This window comes from Triturus cristatus, chromosome 9 (genome assembly GCF_964204655.1).
Source record: "Triturus cristatus chromosome 9, aTriCri1.1, whole genome shotgun sequence".
Lineage (NCBI taxonomy): Eukaryota > Metazoa > Chordata > Amphibia > Caudata > Salamandridae > Triturus > Triturus cristatus.
Genome location: NC_140592.1, coordinates 1,100,703,990 through 1,100,725,482, shown reverse-complemented (window position 1 = coordinate 1,100,725,482; position 21,493 = coordinate 1,100,703,990). Strand labels below are relative to the sequence as shown.

At 43.0% G+C, this 21,493-nt stretch overlaps 1 protein-coding gene across 1 annotated transcript in view; it reads left to right on the top strand.

The window, feature by feature from the left end:
- LOC146799434 (galectin-3-like) overlaps positions 1 to 21,493 on the top strand; it is a 218,818-nt gene that overhangs the window by 170,602 nt on the left and 26,723 nt on the right. Inside the window, exons 8-9 of the mRNA XM_085627003.1 lie at positions 2,510 to 2,586; positions 13,586 to 13,757. Coding sequence (XP_085483129.1) covers positions 2,510 to 2,586; positions 13,586 to 13,757 — 249 coding nt within the window. The remainder of the gene's footprint in view (positions 1 to 2,509; positions 2,587 to 13,585; positions 13,758 to 21,493) is intronic.

Genomic DNA, 21,493 nt, shown 5'->3' with positions numbered 1-21,493 from the left:
TGTTTTGACATATATCATTTAACTCTCTTTTGCAGTTTCCCACAAGAATGGTATTGATTTTCTCTACCTAGTATTAATGTTACTGATTGAAGAGCAACTCAATAAATATTAAATAATGCTTTATAGTGCGGTACCTACTGTAGCTTGCCCTTAACTTTACATATGTATTTATTTTGAATTGTGTGATGCCACATGCTTGCAGTGATAAACAAGCATTTGCAATGCAATAGGTTTAGCATTACTGGAAGTTTGACTTAATGGAGTTGCAAATAATAATGCAATGCCAATAGCTCAAACTTTCAGTAATGCGAGACCTATTGCATTGCAAATGCTTGTTTAGGTTACCTTTTGGAATGGCAATGGCAAGGCTTCTGCCAGACTTGTCCGTATTCTTTCACGGTTACATGAACACAACTTTCTCATAAAATAAATTCCTCGTGGACGCAATGTCAGGGCAGATTGTCTGTCTAGACTTCCTTTGGGAGATGATTTAACTTCCTCCAGGTTTCATGATGTTGAGTGTGTTGTGGCATCTTATTGAGGGAGTTAAGAGATGGAAAATACATAAAAATACAAAAGAGATGCTAACAAGAGACAGAAAGTGGGGTGAAAAATAGAATTAAGCCTTAGATATGCAAGAAGCAGAAGAAAAGTGCAATGAGTGGATAAGATGTGTGAGAGAGAGAGAAACAGATCGAGTGCCAAGAGGGGGAGTCGCCGGAGTGAGACGGGAGCCTCGTTGCGGGAGAGGCAGGTCGGAATGGGCCTTGACTGGTCAGAAGATCAGGCATAGATAGATAAGCGGGGTCTGGGCCTAGGCGCCTGCTCATAATCCAATTCCCTGTCTCAGCCTCTGCTGGTAGCACAGCACATCGTCTGCTTGGCTGACTCTGAACCAAGCCCTGCTGTAGTACTGCACCTCACAGCGAGATAATAGAACATTCCAGTGACCCTTTCAGGTCATGCTTCTGCAAGTCGACCTGCAGTGAAGACTAATTGTCATGCAGTCAGGGCTTTAAGTGGGATGGTAAAACTAAGGGGGTCTCTCAATTAAGGGCATGGCTTAAAACACCTAAGCTAAAGACCGTGGAGAAGTGTGGCTCAATGGTTAGAGCGGCAGACCCTGATGCAGAGGTCTGGCCCGGGACCAGGGTTCAATTCCTGCCTCGGCGGGTCTTGGGCTCAATTTCCTCGGACCTGTTAATTATCGCCTCGGTGCCTATTCTAATCATGGGTCCCACTCTGCAACTCTGAGCAATAGCTTGCTTAATCTCCACAACGGCCCCAACAGCGCTGGGATGCCTGGCTTCACCTTGGGGGTGCCCAGGAGTGGACATTTCACAGGGAAAAGCCAGGAAGGGTTCCACAGCGGTATTATGAGTACAGCGCCAGGACACCCTAGGGTAGCAGTGCGCTATACAAGTACAACACATTTACCTACCGTTAGCATAGTGTGACGCCGACAGGTATGCTGCTGGTTCTGTCATTGTATCCAGATATATAATACAGCAAGTAATATTATACCTACAAGCCAGGACTATTGGCTTTGTCAATGGCTGTTAGTTGAATGAGATACATAAGTAACAACTATGGCTTCGTTGTATTTAATACTGAAAATGATTCAGTTCTGAAATTACAAAAGACCTACCTACAACCTACAACGAGCCTCTTCGAAGTTCCATCAAAGGCAGTGAAGAGTGGTGTTGCTCCAGAGTTTTCTCATCCTGATGGTGAGGGCAAAAACAAAGGTCCCGATAAGGCAGTGCAATAGGACATAGTAGAAATGGGTCACCAATAGTGACCGTGCATGTGAACAGCGTGACTACGGATTAGCTACTGAACAGTTTTTTTTCCCCAAGAATCTGCCCGCAACGTGACCGGCTGGGATAGGTTATAGGTCATCCCCACAGCTTTTTCCCCCCATTCCAAAACTTACACCAGCACATTTACAATGCACCGCCAAAAGACAGGGCCCATACCAAAATGTTTGTATTTTATTTATTTGCAAGTCTCATATTGCTCATACCTGACCCAAAGGTATCAAAGCACTGTACGGTATACAAATCATTTTGCACCATAAATCGGTGGTTACATACCATGATGTGTACATGTTACGAGGTGTAATATATACATTAAGCCAGTATATTCATGAAACCATGAGTGATGGGCGCTGGTGGCTACAGGAGGATCATTCTAGCAAGTGGTTGGTTGAGCAGCTTGGAGATTGAATGAGGTCAGATAGTGTTGCAGGACAGTAAGAGTTCTTGCACAATACTCTGTGGTTGTGTCTCCCAGATGTTCTGTTCGGTTGTGCACACGTATGTTGGAGCTTGCATGCGTTTCCTTTGGGGGCAGTTATGTGGTCATCTGTTAAGGAACACTTTATAAAGAAAGAACCACTCACAAAAAAAGGTAATGAATATGTTATATATATCCTTTAGGAAATCATTCTGGTCGTTTTGGCTGTTTGCGAGCACACGTGTATTCATTATATATTTTTGATTCACAGAGAATACCTTGCTATGGAGGATTGAGACCGAATACAGTAGTGATTGTCGACATTGAGATACCACAAAACACACCAAGGTATGCAAACATATTTCTGAAAGGTGTATTTTGGGAGGAGGTTATATTTTATCTCAGGATTATAGGAGCATATTCTTGCATTTCCTTGCCTCGGCTGTTCTCTGCTCGGGCACCCAGTCAGCCATTCACATCGAATTCAGATCTCTGGAAATACTTTTATGACTAATATATATAATGGCTCATTACATACCTTCAAGAGCACTGCCCTCATCATCTTAAGAATTGCCTTCTCTCTTGGATTTAGAAGAAACAGTTCGATTACTACTAGGAGCAACAGAGGACATTAAATTCTGGATATAAACGTGGGATTTACCTTTTAACACTAATAGAATGGACAAATAACAACCGGTTCTGCAGTTTGTAAGTCTAGCAGTGACAACAGGCCACTTTCTTAGCAATAAGAAATTATGAATGCCACACTAACGTAACGCAAATACGACTGTCGTTCTCTCTCTCTCTCTCTCTCTCTCTCTCTCTCTCGCCCTCTCTCTCTCCAATGTTTTTATATGCGCTCTCCCTGAGTAGGATATTAGTGTACTCCTCCTCCCCCAAATACTTCTATTTCATTCGCAAGGAGAGATTACTTGCTGTACAAGACTGATACACACCTGTTCAACAGGAACCAATGTCTTCAGAGAGCAACGTACACACAAGAAGGGCGACTAACAATAGATAGCTGGCTTCCAAATGCATGTGTGACATGAACACATAATTAAAGTGCACTTGAGTTACAAAAAATAAGATGCAGTCTAAGCAACCATTTGCTTAGCGAGATCAATTGGTATTACCAGTGCTTGTTTAAGACCGCCTTTGACGTCTGCCAAGATCAAAGTTGTTGAAGTCTCTATTGTCTTTCAAGATCAATGTTATTTTATCGTCCACAATTCTGCTGCAAATTTTCTATTGACCACTAGGTGACAGGGAAAGGCAGGAAACATATTTAACAAGCATTCGCATAGTCAATAGGTCTTGCCTTTGGGATCTTATAAGTATTTAGTTATGCAGTACAATATCCTTGGTGCAACAACATCAAGTGTTGCATGGCTAAACACTTATAAGGTCCCAAAGGCGAGACCTATTGGCTATGCCAATGCTTGTTCTCTCATGCTCTAGGTCAAAGACAGTTGATGAAAATTAAGTGTCAGTGCCCACCAACTGTTCACCGGCTCAAATTTAGCACTTATTTTATTTAAATGGAAACATTACAATATATAAAATAAGAGGCAAATAAAAATAAATCAAATACTGGTAAGACTACGTTTAAAAATGTCCAAATGTTCAAGATCATACAGCGTATACAACTTCAGCTGCCATCAGTGGAACCTTTTACTTTCATTGAACAAAAGAAAACACAAATAAATAGAAATGAAGAGGCTTGGTGTAGTCCTCATACAAGTGACAGAGAGCTTAAACCTGTACAAGCTCTCCTCCATCAGACTTATCACAGTGACAGACAATTCTGAAGAATTGGAATATTCATTTACCTTCAATAAGTGAAGTGTCAGCCAAAGACAGGCTACTTAAACCCTTGTGACAATGATGTACAATTAGTGTCATAGGAGGGAAGTCTGGCTAGATGTTCAATGGCAGTCTCCTTGCTCCTTATCAGCAGTGCTGGTCTCACTAGTGTCTTCAAATGGTATTTTGTAATATTACAACAATACACCAAGAACAAAATGGGCATTCACTGACGGAGTGTCAGATTTCCCCATCCAATTTTAAATCCTTTAATTCTTTATCTTTGCCACAAAACTAATTAGGGACTCGAAGCATCCATTTCAGCTCACACCACTTCATCAAGATACACTCTGTTGCTGCTGTATGTGCCACCCTCAAAGCAGATTGACTCTAATGGCCTGGAACCTCATACATTTGGTAAATTTTTTGGGGAGTTTTATATAGTGCGAACTAGACCCGAGACATGGGGTATAAGAGCGCTTTACAAAGCACCAGTTTCATTACAAAAGGCTACATTCATATTTGTTAGGCACGGGGAGATTAAGTGATTTGCCCAGGATCACAGAAAGTTGCGCGTCGTTGCCGAGACTCGAACCCGGTTCCCCAGCTTTGAGGTCGACCGCTTTAGCTGTAAGGCTATATCTCTCCAAATGATCCCTCCTAAAGATCTGTATCACATTTCTAAACAGGCCTCCATACTGGGGATGCTTTGGTCTTCAATGGGATTGGTTATGATGTGCACGTAAGGCACTTTAAATTCTCTGGAATGGCAGCCTCTTTATTTCCTATTGAATTGATGCTCTATTCTTCTGTCTACGACATCAAGTAAAATTAGGCTTCCATTTAAGTAACTCATCAATGATCAGTCAGCTACGTACATCTTGTAACTAATTCCAGGCAAACTCTTCTCAAATCTCTGTCCCATTATCTCTTGTGACCTCCAAACACCATTCACTTCGTCACAGTGGAGTTGACCAACAGTTTATTAGTGGCTGATTGTGATGACGGGTGGTTGACACTTCTCTGCAGGTCCACAAAGCAGGTCTATGCTATCCGCAAAGCATAACAAAGCAACCAATCTACACCAGGGCAAAGGTAAGGCACGGGGAAGTTCAGCCAGCAAGCAGATATAAGGTACAAAATACAGCAGGATTCCTACACAATCGGGAGTGGATCAAAATGTATGGTGTTTGTGAAAAGGACTGAGAGGGGCTTCCCTGCACTTTGCGCTAGGTGTTCCGCTCAACTAGTTTGTTTGGGTCATGCGCACTGTGGGGAGACCAAGAATGATAAAACGAGCACCCCCCAGAAAGCTGAATTAACCATCACACGCGAGTGGTCACCATGTTAATGAAAGCGCAGCAAGGATGTCTAGTGCCTGCACTTGCATCTTCTTCTGTCTTAATCATTATTTGTATGTACTACCACAATCGAGCACTACGTCCTCATTTCCCCTTTGTTTTCGAGGCCCCAAACCACCAGTTGGTACAGTGTCACCAACTGACAGGCAGAGGCTGCAGCTTCCAGGAAAAGGCAGCTTCCATTATTTTTTCAATCTTGAAATTCTGTCTTGTGTCTGAACAACTAACCTGCTTTGATCCCTTCATTTAAACACAAATTTGATACCAGTCACCTTCCGATGGACAGGTACTGCCAATCAACCAGGGCTGTGAAAGGTAGGCCTCACACTGCTATGAACAGCAGAATCTCGCTCATCAGGCAAGGATTGTAAGCGGGAAAGGATGGGTCAGCTTGAAAGTGGAGCGAGCACTTAAAATCAGAGAAGCAGCCATCGACTAAGCTACAGTCAACAGAAAATACACAAAGAAGCAAGGCAAACAGCAGAAGACGTACATAAACCTGCCATTTGGTTTGCACAGTCACCAACATATAACAAGCATTGGCCGCGCGGCAGTAAAAGTAACGCCGCACGCCCGTAAAAGCGAAAGTCATCGCGATCGCTCTGAAAGCGAAAGTCATCGCGATGACGCGCTAAAACACGAGTTTTCAAAGTGCTGCTGAAGGCTAGCGGTTCGCGCGTGAACGCAAGCGCTAGGCCTGCCAGCAGCACTTTGAAAACTCACCTCCAAAATGTCTCTCTGAGCCAGCGCATGCGCTGGGCTCAGCGAGACCTAAAAAGTGGCTTGTTTGCAGTCCTACATTTGGAAGAGAACAAATGATGAGCATACTGACGGGAAAACTAAACAAGAATCTGCAATGCAATCGGTCGCGCCTTTGGGACCTTATATGTATTTAGCTATGCAGCACATTAGCCTGGGTGCTAAAACATCGACTGTACTTTAACATGGAGGGTAAGTAAGTACTAAACTACGTTACACATCAGGTATGGGAACACATGGAGAGAAATATTGCCTTTCAGCTGGAAATGGTATAGTCCAAAACTCTGTTTTTAATAGAAAAATCAGGGCCTTCGGTGGTCATATCACAGAAAATACAAGATTTGCAAAAAATATTATTGTCTACGGGTGCTAGTAGAAGACAATTTCTATGGACTGGAATCTAAGAGAATGCTAAAGTGAATCTGGTATTTTACTGACTTCTGCTGGTCGTTTTCTGTCAATAAAGTTAAATAGAGGCAGTTACCAGAAAAATAAAAAAAAAGACAGTCCCTCAGCAGAAAGCAATTCTGGTATTTTACTGACCTCTACTGGTCGTTTTCTATCAAGACAGTTAAATAGAGGCAGTTGAACAAGCAAAAGTTATACTGGTATTTTATTGACCTCTTCTGGTCGTTTTCTATTAAGACAGTTAAATAGAGGCAGTTGAACAGGAAAAAAAGTCCCTAAGCGGAAGCAGACAAGTCCTAGAGCTGATCTCCAGAGCCCCGAAAGTACATACACATATAAGTATATACTGAAGTATATACAAGATGTCTTGAATGCTTGACCTAAAAACTCCTTCGGGAATGTCAAACACAGAAAGAGAGGAAAGCAACAAATAGGAGCAGGGCATCTGAAACGCGATCTAGCTTTGAGCGAGGACTGGTTCTTCCGTTCAATATGATATGCAATGATGTCTCTCGGACAGACAGCAGGAGCTTTCAGTAGTGAGACAAAAAAAAATGGAACTGCACATGCTCACCATATTCCCATGAATGAGTAACTGACAGACTCTCAAAGTGCAAAAAATTGCCCATTTAAAGGACTCAAAGTGTCACCAATGACAGGCAGCAAATCTCAGCGTTTATATCACAGATGAGGGAATTTCAAAGAAGGTTTGAAAATTCACAAAATAGAAGCACCATAGTACAGTATTTAAGTTATATGAAGTTACCAGGAGGGCACAGTATTGTGACTGAAGTAGCTGGGAATAATTAGTGCATAATCTTACCCCAAGACCGGTGATAATTCCAATCCGGCTGGGTACGAGTATATGTAGTAGGATTCCAGTAAAGAAAGGATAAGGCGTCTAAATGACCTTAGAAGAAACACTAGTCAAAATGGGGAATCACAATCAGGTGTTGGTGTGTAAAAGCAAATGGAGACATAATGGCTAAACACTACCTGCAAAATTATGTTTCCGGCAGTGTCCCGTATTCTGTAAATAAATATGGGGGAACAAAGTAAGGATGGAGCCATAAACGGACATAAAGACCCAAGCAGACATAGAATTCAAAATTGAGTCTCACCGGATGGCCGATGATAATTCCAAAACGGCAGTCCTGGAGCGCCAACAGGAGTGTAGCACCAATGTATATTGAGAATCTCTATTCAAGTTAATTCCATCAACAGGTGCCGCGAGTACAAAATTGGAAAAACCGATTAGAAATCGATCTGAAAAGGAGTATGACAAGGTGGCGTCAAGAAACGGGCTCAGGAATACAACTTTGTTCCCCCATATTTATTCACAGAATATGGGGCACTACATATACTCTTACCCAGCCGGGTTGGAATTATCACCGGTCTTGGGGTAAGATTATGCACTAATTATTCCCAGCTACTTCAGTCACAATACTGTGCCCTCCTGGTAACTGCATATATATCCTTTCCCCCCTTTTTTTACCACCTTCAGACTTCCCTTAGTTCTCGCAACTTTGAACAGGTACCTTCATTAGCGACATTCTGTTCTTTAAGATCTTTTTGTGATTTTGGATCACTTTTTGTATCTACGTCACCCTTTTGTTTGCTCTCACTTTTCTGATTTTCTCTAGAGCCTTTCTCACCCTTCTTGACGTTTGCGTTCCACCACATGTGTAAATCTTTTCACTTATTGTCTCACTTACATCGCATGACAATTTGTCATTACGTTTATGCAGAATTGCCTGAAATGTTTTCTTCTACAGTGATGTATTTCTTTGTTGTAGTATGTCACCCGTAAACACCCGGGTTACAATTCGAATTTTGCACTAAGCACACTCACATTACCTCGTCGTCAACGCACGGGACTTTGTTTCCAGGTCAGCAGGGTTTCAGGTGTTTGCAATGGTTTCTCACCCATGTCACATAGAGAGTTTTCTCTCCAGCTACAGTCATCCTATTCCATGTGTTCACACCCATATTTGTATCATTCCCAGCCCTGAAAAAGTCGTGGGACTACTTTTCCCTGACGAAACACATGACGGCTGGTTGCGTTTAACCACAATAAAAGAATATGCAGCATAACTCAAGAACCCTGTACATCTTTTGATGCCTACTTTTGTATTAACTTGTTTTACTATGTATGTGTGCCCAGGATCTAGCTAAACTTTATTGTTGTAGGGTTTTCCCTACACACATTAAGGGGTTATAAGGGCCTCCCCTTCCTGGTAAGCACCATATCCACCAATTCACACTCGCACATATTACGTTAATTTGCAGAGCGCCAACACTTCCTATGTACAAAAACCCTTTCTTTTGGCTTTCAATATCCTGTAATGACTCAATTGATTTCCCGTCAAATGCAAGCCTTAGAGTTGCTGAAGATCAAAGTATTTGAATTCAAACATGTTTTGATAGTATCTTTAGAACACTTTGCAAAGAATGAGTACACACTGACAAGTCAGATAATTCTGCTTCTAAAGATCATACAGATCTAGGTTTTGAATTAAAGGCTGAATTGCATCTCAAGGTTTTGACAGAGAATCCCTACACCTCTCGCTCAGGCCATCTACAACGTTACATGTCAAAAAAGGATGGATGAGGAGAATGACGGTCCATATACACTCTCCTCATCTAAATCGAAGTATACTGTTCCGGAAGCTCAGTCTAAGAGAAACTGTATCTGACTGAAAGCAGGTACCCCAGGAAGCATGTGCTTTTAGGAACAGTTGCCCCCACTCACCCGAAAGTGACATGCTTCATCATTGTGTTATGCTCCTCGCCAGGTAGGCGCTGCAAAGCCTAGCGGTCCCTGCGAGAGTGCACTTTACAGGACATCGTTTAATAAAAAATACGCCAGATGAGCACAATAGAACAGAAGATGTTGTGCCCAAAAATGTGAGAAGATTGGTAAAAGCATGAGTATAAAATCAGCTATCAACCAAATGCCACAATGCAGTTAATGTGATCTTCCTGGTCGATGTTGAGATTATAAGAAATGGCAGAGAAATAATGGTCCCTATCTCTGTGAGTGAGAAAGTGTTGGTCACCTATAGACCTGCTAATAGGCTAGGTCTATACTTCAGGACAACATGTTTCCTGTCTTGTGTAATCATGGAGCGATCTGTTGGCATTTCGTCAGGACCAAAAAGTAAAACAGGTAAATGTGACCTAATCGTCTCCGCAGAGTGAGGAGCTTGGTAACAACTCAAAGCCCCAAACCGTGCACAGGTGATAAGGTGCCTATTGGCATCTTACCACCACTGCTCTAGCAACAGTAACCTGCCAAAAAGTCAGGGCAGATTGACCTATCCGATAGTGAGGAGGCCACATCAGAGAGCGACTTGCCAGCTCCGACGAGTGCATAATAGCACCTACCTCCGTCCTCGCTTCCGTCCAGAGTTAGACCGGCCTTCACCAAAGCCATTTTCTTTTCATTTGCATCATAAAACCACTGGATCATTCGCAAAATGCCATATGTTATAAGACCAGTGACTGTGATTTAACTGCAGCTGCCACAGCTGGCAAGGTGGCGTTGAGAATGATGGTTGTGCTTACTAAATTATTGTTACTGTTGGTTAATATTCCAATACCCTCCACTAGGCTTTTCTTCTAGAATGTACACACATTGCTTATAAGTTTTGTGTGTACAGAACTTAACTACATCTTAGCTGGGATATACTGGTATTGTCCAGGGGCGGCTCCTCTGCTATGGCGGAGGAGCGTTGCCCCACTGCTTTCAAGCAGTGCAGAAGCAAAAACATAAAATGATAATAACTTTCAGTTATCATCATTTTATGTGTGGCTGCTTTGCTTGGGTAGAGCTGCTCTGCTCTATGACCAGGGCATTGGAGGAGTGGTTTGCCCACTCCTAAAAGTGCACAGTGACTGTTTGGTCAGCCCTCTCGGGCCACCCAAACAAGTCATGCACGCTTTCCAACTTCTCCATGTAGGCTGCATTACAGCCTGCATGGAGAACAGGGCCACCCCTAAATGCCCTGGCTGAGCGTCGTCTCACATTGCTCAGACCAATCATAACACTGTAATTGCAGCATTGTGATTGGCTTAGGGGAGGGAGCCTGACTGCTTGCATCCTGTTCCTGAAATCGGAAGCAGGAGAGCAGGAGAACAGGAGCACCGGGCGGCAGCAAGGTAAGTGATTTTTTTAATTGAATTTTTTTCCCTCCCTCCTACTATCACGACCCTTGTGAAACCCCTCTCCTCCCCATAAGCCCCCGTGCCCACCCCCCTACAACCCCTCCCGCCTGCTCCCCTACTCGCAAGTCATGCCGGCTGCTGCTGGTATTGTCTAATGGCAGAGGGGAGACGTGTAACTATACTACTGGGTGGCCCAGGAACAATATGCTTATTACTGGCCCTACAATGTGTATCCAATGCTGTATCTCAAGGTGAAGAACAAAGTGGTATCTCTTGCCCATTAAGTACTTCACAGGTGAACACAGTGATTGCACATCAGGGACCGTGTGGCATCGGTAAAAACATATTTTACTAACCATAACTTTCTCTGCTAAACCATCGACACTCGTGGGCTACCAGTGAGCATAAAGCACACCAGCAGCGGAGGCATCTGGGATTGCTTCTAGTGGGAGACCCCAATCACGAGGAGGAAATTGCTAATCCTTGCCCAAACCAATAAGCTGGTTGGAACAACACTGTTGGACATGTTTCTGTGTATCAGAGTCAAGCACACTCTTCAGACATCACCCCCTCATTCCTTAGAGAACTGCAGCCAGTGCCTGCGCTTGCACAGATGTTCACGGAAAGTTCGCTCAGGTGTGTATTCCCCTGCTCTATAATGCTGTCCCAGAAGAGGTAGAGACAGAGAAGACTGGAATGCGGATTTGGGGATTACTTTGACAGATTAGCAATGACAATACTGCTGCTCGCAAATAAGAATTTGTGTCCTTTAACAGGAGACATTAACTCATTGTGCATTGTAAATATTTACAAAGCTATATTACACCCTTGCGTGTTGAGTTCCTTTGGACTGGAGGTAGATTTGAGCTGCGCTCAGTGTCATTATTCCAAGAGAGATTTCATGCATGTGGCATAGACATATACTTGGTTGGCCACATGTTGTATATTTGACTTGCTATTGAGCTTAGTGGGGTGCCATTGTCCCATCCCCCATATGGCGCTGCTGTTTTTTTAAGGTGGTCCTAGTCTCTGCGAGGATTATATGGGGCTGTTACCCTGCTGTTAGCTAGGCAGACCACCCAGGATATTGCGGCATGGATTAGCAAATTTAGCAGCACAAATATGGAAATTTAGTGGCACAAATATGGAAATTTAGTGGCTTTTTTGCGGCACTTTATTTTACTCATAATCATTCATTTTCAGCTTTAAAAAAACTGGAAACTTTTTTAGCAGAGTATTCCACTTTGAAATAGGCAACCTGGGATATGAAGCAGCCCACAGGTGAAGGCTGCTTTTCCTTGGAAATGCAATCCTCCATTTGATTAAGTATAGGTTCTGAGAAGCCCATCAAAGATGGCCTGGTAGCATCCCATGGGAGATGGCATTCCAGAACCTACCTTAGTGTATGCTCTGGGGGGTCCATCCTAACTCCTAAAACAAAGACCTAGTCTCTCTAACGAGCTAAATGTCCTTGCACCTGCAACAGAACAAGGGAACGGAAAACATTTCACTCCTCTAGGATTTTCCATTTCTCTGCAACCCAAAGCCTTTTCCAAGGGAAAGCATTTTCGGCCTAAAACATTAGTCAATATAAGAAATGAGCAGGCCTTCTCTTTAAACGTATATGCGAACAGACCTTTACACCATTAAAACACATTACTAAATCACACGTTAAGCATTAGTTCATTAATCTCATATAAGTGCATAAGCAACCTACAAATGTAACTTTAACATAACACACGTTTAACTAACACATTGCATTACATAAAACTAATCATTGTGCATTTACTAAATACATTCACGATAACTTGCAGCGTTATTCTTCATGAAAAGCATTATTACATTTCTAATCACCTCTATGTGAAACGATTTCGGCACTACATTTCTATGGCACTTTTTAGCTTACATCGATTAATATGCGGGTGCTGACTAACGGTGATTATGATGCACCCCTACGAATTTCAGAATATCGTGACGCTCTATCAGTTTAACGGGCACTTATGTAAAAATCGCTGCATTTTTACAAAAGTGCCGATTTCACGGGAAAACCTGAAATCGCGAAATCCCGGAGGGTTTGTCAAGGGCCTATTTGTTAGGAGACCCACTACAAACTGTGAGTGATTGGCTGAATGATTTTGTATATTGTGGTGACACGATGGAAGGGTTTCAGAAGCTGATACCCGGCACTTGCAACCGAGAGATATATGGGACCGCCCTCAAAGCTGCGTTTCTACAGTAGATAACCCCACAAATGGAGGTCCTAGAGGGTAACATTGAGTGCATGGAGCTCGATGAAAGGATGTGTATGGCTGAATACAATCACGCATCCTTGGACAGCATGCCTCAGCACTGCATCCCGGATGCCTCTATATTTACATCAGACTCATGTATCTGATATTTGTAAAGCGCGAACTAATCACTACAAAGGGTCTCAAGGCGCTGGGGGCCGTTATGGTGATTAAGTGAGCTATTGCCCAGAGTCACAGGGTGCTGAGCTGCCGCCGGCTCCGATGCTCTAACCGTGAGCCGGTGCTCCAGAGTCAGCCGCTCCGGCCGCTGCACCACACCTCTCCACTCCTCCTTTGCCTCAGTCCATTACAATGTGCCTACGAATGTAGTATTTATTGACTGCCATACTGCGCTGCTTGTTAAATGTGCAGATGCCACAAATAAAGGGCTTTCTAAAAAAACATAAAAATATAATAAATTCAAATGGATGGAACTGGCATTTGATGTTTGATTCTGCAGGATAATTTAAATGCAAAAGTTTTATTCTAATATTTGATTACCAATAGTGTTTTCCATTAGCTAACTTCATAAAAGTATGATTTATTCCTCTTTCTTAGGTTCTTTGTTGATTTTGTGCAAGATGAGAAAAACATCGTGTTCCACTTTAATCCACGATTCAACTTTTACAATAAAATGTATACAGTTCTCAACTACAAGAAAAATAACGTGTGGGGAAAAGAGACAGAATACTTTGATAATTTTCCATTTGAATATGGAAAGATGCATAAGGTACGGTAAATTAAAAGTGCAACTCTTAATGTGTTTATCTGATAGAACATAGATGAGATTATTTAATCTAATCTATACTGGACAGGTGCTCTGAACATTGCTTTTTTACAATTAGACAAAAAAGTATCATTTTTCTAAGGAGCGTGCTGACTGTGTATTACTCATAGGTATTTATTGATGAAAGGCAAAATCACTGAACCAGAGTGTAGTATGATCACCAAGAACCCGAGACTGATCAACAAAGTCACAATGTAAATGGGCCAGGAACCTGCAATGCAATCCTCATCGATATATGTGAAGTCCCTTAACAAATCCCAGTATAGTGGAACTGACACACAAAACCCCCAGACCTAGGCCATAGACTTTAACATGGACCTGCATGAAATAGCTTTTGTATTGTAATGTATTGGTATTCATATAGTGCGTGCCATCCATTTTGAGAGGTATAAGTGACGCACTGGGTATTTGAGTAAATAACTACCCCATATGTATTATTCATGTAATGCTTTCTATCCCTGGCAATGTCTCAGAGTGCCCTGATTTTTATTAGGGTCCTGGGTGCCCTTCAGGTGTTGTAGTTTGCCTATGTGAGAAAAAGGGGCAGGGAATGAGGCTTGGAAGCAGTGTAGAAGTGGAGTGAAGACCACCAGAGTGTGTAAGCATGGGTGTAGTGGAGAGTGTGAGAATAGATGTAACCTAGCCTGCAGTTACTTGCTATCCTAGACTGTCGGGTGCTATGAATAGGGATCGCCGATGATGGCATCTAGACAGCCTACATGTTAGAAAACTGTGGGGGTTATTTACTAATGTTTTGCTTGAGCACTCGGGTGGCGCAAAGCAATGCAAACTACTGCAGCGATTTACTTAACATTAAAAGGGCCCATTTGCAAATCGCAAAATTGTGCAGCATTGCTTCTGTACCTGGGCAACCTTTAGTGAATCTAGGGCCAATGTTGGGCAATGTAAGGTTGTGGGAATTAAACATAAATCCTCCAGTTGTTTCAGTACATGTGATGTCACTGTGGGCTTAACCTCCGAGAAAAGTTAAGGAACATATGGTAGCATCTTGTTCATAACACAAGAAGTGGCTATGTCCAGTACAACTGGCTGTGCTGCTAGGCTGGAGGTTGTGTCCTATATTGTTTTATGCAATCTCCCTACTAATGATTTTAATGATCTTCAATAATTTGAATCAGACTTTGGTGTAAAGCCATTTTGTTGGGGGGGGGGGGGCGGCTGCCCACCTAAAGGAATTATAATGCTCTGTGTAGGGGGAACCCTCAAAGTCACCAAAATAATCTGAATTCAATCTCTGGTAGATATGGCATAGAGTAGAAAGGCTTAATTTAAGGAAATGTGTAAAGTATTCATTCAGTACCAAAACAGTAATACACCCATAACACCAAGCAATAGAAATACCAAACCGAATCAGAAAAACAGATAAATCTTTGAATAACCAAAATGACATCAAAATGTAAAACATTCAGGAGGCAGGGAGATGCTGCTGATATCAGTAGTGCCTTCCCCAGGCTGCCGTGCTCATGCCCCCCCACTGACCAGTGATTCAGCCAATTGCTGATATGTCGATTCACTCCAACATGACGGGCTCCCTGCTGGAAATGCCGGGGCTGAAGCCTTAGGAGGGGTGGTATTGCTGAACTGTGGAGACTTGCCCTTTCCTGGGTGCTGCAGGCTGTGTGCCTTGAATTGCCTGGTGTTTCTTGTCCTCCTGTCAGCCTCAGCTCATCGTGCTGGTCTAGCACCGCCGTTACTATGCTCAAAATATGCGGGTACCTAAGTGAGTTAAAGGCCTACGACAGGATGGCGGCCGGTATGCTGTGTCTGCACGAAAGGGTTGAGGTCCACAGAATATTGATTGGGCCCTTAAGCAAGGATATAGGCTTTGACCACCCTCTCTCGCTTTGCCCCTCAGAGCCAGGAGGCTGACCCAGAATCGTCATTATCACCCAAGCTTTTGACAGTTTTTGGTGCTCTGAAATTCGAGATTAAAATTCGCAGTGAGCAGGTGAAAAATCACTGAGAAAGCCTTCAGAAATCCATGCAGGTATCTCTGTGCATCCTCATTTGGGGGGATTGTGTCTTGGGGTGGTGGTCATCAGCTTCAGCCAGGGGAGGAGGTAAGTGGCTAATTTTATTGTTGGATAATCAAGGGGAGAATGGATCGCTTTTACCTGTATTACCAGGGTCCAGTGTATTGACCGACTTAAAAACCCTCATTCACGTACAGGGATGGTAAAGAGGTATATCTTGGTTCTCCGCTTATCATAACTGTGAAAGCATCATCATCTGGTCCTTTTTGACAAAATGCTTGTGGTGGGGTGGGCAAGACACCTTTAGGTTACAATGCGAATTGTCTGAATTCTGCAGGAAGGTCAAGCTGATAGCATTCTTTGCTGATAAGAATGAGGACTTTACCAGCAAGGAGACCAATCTATGATGAAAATCTACTTTCAATCCCCCGAACCACCTTGTCCCGGTTGAGATACAATCCTACGAACAAGCGATCATGAAGGAAGCGGAAAGAGTGGATTTGATGACAAAAAACCTTTTGTGAACTTAAAGAAACGGGAGCAAAAAGCTCTGGAAGAGCTTCGTCAAAATGAGAATCTTGTCTTAACACCAGCGGATAAGGGGGATGGCATCGTTATACTCAGCAAGGAATGTTATGATGAACAATGCTTGGCCCTCCTATCAGACACAAAGTTCTACAAAATGCTACCCACAGATCCCATGGAGAGGTTACAGCGAACCATCAAAATGATGACAGATGAAGCTGAATTAAACTCTTAGATTTCCAAGAACGAGGCTGACTTCAAAAAAACGAAATCACCTCGAATACCCTACTTCTGCTCTCTACTGAAGATACACAAAAACAGATCACCACCACCATCGCAATTCACAGACTATTTCTTAAAACCTATGGTACAAAAAACACTGACATACTTGAAGGACACACAAGACCTATTGAGCTTACTGAAAGTCCAACACTTCGATGAGGATACTATGTGCCTGGTAGGCCTCGACATAGAAAGTCTGTATACCAGCCTGCCACAAGAAAAAACCTTGGAAACAATTGAAGAGATCCTCTTCTCACAACAATGGGAATTCAACACACCCAATCACTTTGTGCTAGAATGTTGCCATCTAGCACTTACAGAGAACTACTTTGAGTACAATAAGAAGCTGTACCTACAATGCCACAGGACTAAATGGGCAGCACATGCACCCCTAGTGTGTTAGGGCTCTACGTGACCAATTTTGAGAAAATCCACATCCTGAACGACACAAATCCGTTTGCCTCAAAGATCCTATTCTGAACACGCTACATAGACGATATCATCCTAATCTAAAATGGAACTACGGATAGTTCACCTAACTTCCATCAGTGGACCAACACCAGAGACAAATCCCTGAAGTTCACATATACAGCAGACAACCAAAGACTGGACTTTCTGGACATCACTATCTACGTGGAGAGCAACACCATTAACACTAAGACGTTTCATAAACCAACGTCAAAGAACAGCTTGCTCTCCTACAATAGTTTCCATCCACGCCCTTTGAGAGAGAACTTACTGTATGGTCAATTCTTGCGGATAAGAAGGAACTGTAGCAAACTTGAATACTACAGATCACAAGCAAGCAACCTTTGCCAAAAACTGACGACCAGAAATTACCCCCAAAAAATCATCCATAAATGCCGAAAGAGAGCCAGAAACCAACCAAGAGAAAGTCTCGTTGAATCTACACCTAGAGAAACATCCGATATACTCACCTGTGTCACCACCTACAGTACTGAATCAAACGCAATAAAGAAAATTGTGAATAAAAACTGGAGAATTCTAACCTCAGGATCTCTAACTTGGCCCAAACAAAGATTTGCTAATAGAAGGACCAAGAACTTAAAACATATCCTTGTTCACACCAGACCACAAATAACTCAGCCAGAGAGAGAAACAGTTACTAGCCTCTGGAACCTACAACCTATAACTGGATATTACCCATGTGGATTCTGTTCCGTATGCAAATTGACCATTCTGACGAAGAAACTACAATTAACACCAACTCTTGAATGGACAATACGACACCACACGAACTGTAATACAACTCACGTAATCTACATGATTATTTTCCCTTGCGCTTTAATGTACATAGGAATGACTTGTCGCAAGATCAAGCAACGGATCTGCGAACACCGTAGCAACATAAAGTGCAAGAAGGCCACAACCAAAATGAGCAACCACGTTATCGAACTGAACCACACCATTGACGATCTCAGATGGGTGATCCTGGAAACATTGATGAGGAAGGATCACAATGCCGAAAAACTTCTATACAAGAAGGAACAGCGGTGGGTGTATCGCCTCAAAACACACGAAAGGGGTCTGAACGACATCATTGCCTGGTACACCCTGTCACAGTGAAACAAAGCTGAATGCTTCGACAGACTATAAACCACTACATAAGGAGGAAAATATATTGCATAGGGCAAGATCTCCTAGAAGCGAGCCTTCAGATTTGGAGCATGGCCAATTAATACACATTCCATCACCATGGCCTCTCCACCATGTGGTGCTTCTATATGCATACATAGAGTGCGGAACACTGGAAAGTGAAGAAACACTTGACCATTCAGACTTTCAGCCCACCACGTCGGTTAAACTAAGCACAGCGAGGATCATATAAGCAGACCTTATACATCAAATGAGCAAATACACAAGATCCGATTAATAGTAAATGCACAGACACATATGGTCAACATCTTGATTAAAGACATTACCAGAGGCACTAGAACTGTCAGTGATTGAAATAAGAACCCCCCACTTTACCACAGAGTTGCTCCGATAGATAATAGACTGCACCAAATACATGGCAAGGCTATGTCAAGAACGAGTGTGTACATCAGCACCCATGTCTTTAATTAATTCTCCAAATATGAACAATATGTCTCTTTTATATTCTAATACCATTAATGCAATTTACAATTTATTTATTAATTTCTTCAACATTTACTAAACTTTGTCAAAGTCTATCTACTGTGGCAAACCGGGCTTAAAATACAGCCGACGACGGGCCCGTACAACCGGGGCGCCGTCATAGGAGTGAGCCCAAGCAGGCGAAACGGTAACACAAGATAACTACTATCCCGAGTGAGCGAGCGTCCTGGCGTTCACCGTACATGCTGTCTGCACTCTAAAGGTAACGTCCCATATTTATTCCCCAAACCAGCAGGTTACAATGCCCGCCCGTCCCCCGAGGGAATCGTTAACTGGAAATAGCAAGGTACGCGAGCACTACACTATTTCTGAGCCACCACTTATTATTTATGACGGGTCTCCATCTCACTTCTTGCTCTGTATAGCCCATTGTTATTTAGTAAAATGCAAGGCACGCTGAGCGTACTGCGTGCGCTGATCAGTTTACTTCTATTTAATTGAATCACAAGGCACAATGTGCGACTGTAAAGCGGCAGGCTATTTAACGTGCCCACGCTTTAACACCCCTCACGTGGTCCGTTGAATTTCACAGTAAAAAAGAGGCACATAAGAAAATCCCAATACAGTGCGACAATGTGCGAGCAACAATAATTTAAATATGCGATATCAAGCCACACGTCTTTATCCTAGTAATTAAACTCACAGAGCTTCCTAATAGCAATTAACTGATCAGAAAGATGGGGCAGTTCTTTTGTCATTATTGCTATTTTACACTTGCCATTAAGCACACGGCAATGAAGGATAAGCATAGTCTGTTATCACTGCCACTTCTTTCTTTGTGCCATTTATAGATTCGTAAGAGTTCTTTGAATTCCTTGTTTTAAACTGTGATTAGACACACAGCAATGACGGGTAAGCATAGTCTGTTTTTATTGTCACTCCTTTCTTTCTGCCATTTAGATATTCAAAAGAGTTTTATTTTCATGTTTCCACCTGGAGACACATATGCACATACCTGTTAATTTGACACTAGGTATCTTTAAATGTACGTTATTGGATTTATGTTGGTTTTTCCTTTCGTCCCAGTTATAGGTACAATTGATCTGACTCAAATAAGAAGAAGGGTGAGTGAATTAGCTACCCAGAGAGAGAGTTTAGGATTAGCACTTGCTATATAGGTCCTGAAGAAAGCCCCAACCCTATTGGCGAGAAAAAAGGCTGAAGCATGTCAACCTTTCAAATGGACAATCAGGTGCTATAGAAAAGTGACTTTTCTATATGCGCACCACCACAGTTTTTAACCTTGCCTCCTCTCCTACCACATAAAGTTCAGTTGGGAAGGAATAGGAAGCTATTTTAATTCACCCCATTATTCGTTATCACTGATCACTACTGCTATCACCAGTTGGTCTACCTCCAGGTGGAGGAAAGCATTTTGTCAAAAAAGACCCGATGATGACGCTTTCACGTTTATGATTAGCGGACAACTGTCATATACCGTTTTACCATCCCTGTACGTGAATGGGGGTTTATGAGTTGGTCAATACTATGGACCCTGGTAATACAGGTACAAGTGATCCATTCTCCCATTGATTACCTATCTCTGACCAGAAGCTGAATGGATCCGAGCTTCTATCTCCCTCCCTTGAATGTATACATACAGACTATAATCAGTAAGGCTGATTGGAGTTGCTGTTTGGGCTGTTCTGAACTGTTCGGAGCTGCCTGGAGCTGTTGGAAGTGATGATGCGAAATGTGCCTGTGAGATCTAACCAATCAGGAGGTGTCTGTCAGTCCTGCCCTCCTCCTTCACCCCTGTCCTGCTCTAATGGTTGTATTGTCGCATTGGGGCAGAACAGTGTCATAAGCGTCATAGTGGGTCTCCGAGTGCTAATAATTGACTGATGGTGACTGGTTGAGGTTGGATTGTGCCCCTTCTTACCTTACCTCCACCTATCCCACCTGCTCCATACAAGCCTCTCTCGAAGCATCTTTCAGTGGTGAAGCGCAAGGCGCTGGAGGCCCCTTCCAGACCTGTAAGTCTACAAACCCGTCCCTTGAAAACCTCCAGAACCACACTGGATGGGTTCTTGCATAGAGCAGTGAATGTTGTTAACGTGGAAATAGAGTTGGCAGAGCGGCGCTTATCGCTCTCCTCCGTGCCCACTTCCCTATCATGCAACTCAGGAACTATCCGTTCAGGCTTAAATCCTGCTCTGGCAAAAATTTGGACACCCAAAATGGGGAAGTAGGGCTAACGGTTCTCCCATCTTGCCCTTCTTGCCCATCCAGGTCCTTGTTGCAACCCTCGTCAAATATCACACTGCTGGGGACATCACAGGAACTTCCCCATGGGCCCAAACCAAGGGGCAAAGCAGGCACAAGAAAAAGAGTTGATGATGGGGCTATTTCTAAGAAGTCAGGTTTGTCATTTTCGCACCTCTATCTGGAGGGAAATACAGAAGAAGGGGTGAAAACCAAGGTACTATCTGACACCATCTGTAACAAGGTGCTAGACCTCCTGAATAATAAGCGCACTCCCATTCTGGCTCATTTGGAGAGGGTTGAGAGTAAATTAATCAAGCTAAGCTAGGTCTGTTTTGTCTTCCTGACTGCTAGAGGCAGTTTCAGTGGCTGTGCCAGTGGGGGCTTCTCTTGCTCCTGCTGTTCCATCTGCAGGGCCTGTTCTGATCAGCTCCCTCTCCTCTCAGTCTGAGCCTTTGTCCCCCCCAACCCACTAATTCCAACTAGAAACAGGTGCCATACTGGTCAGGGAGC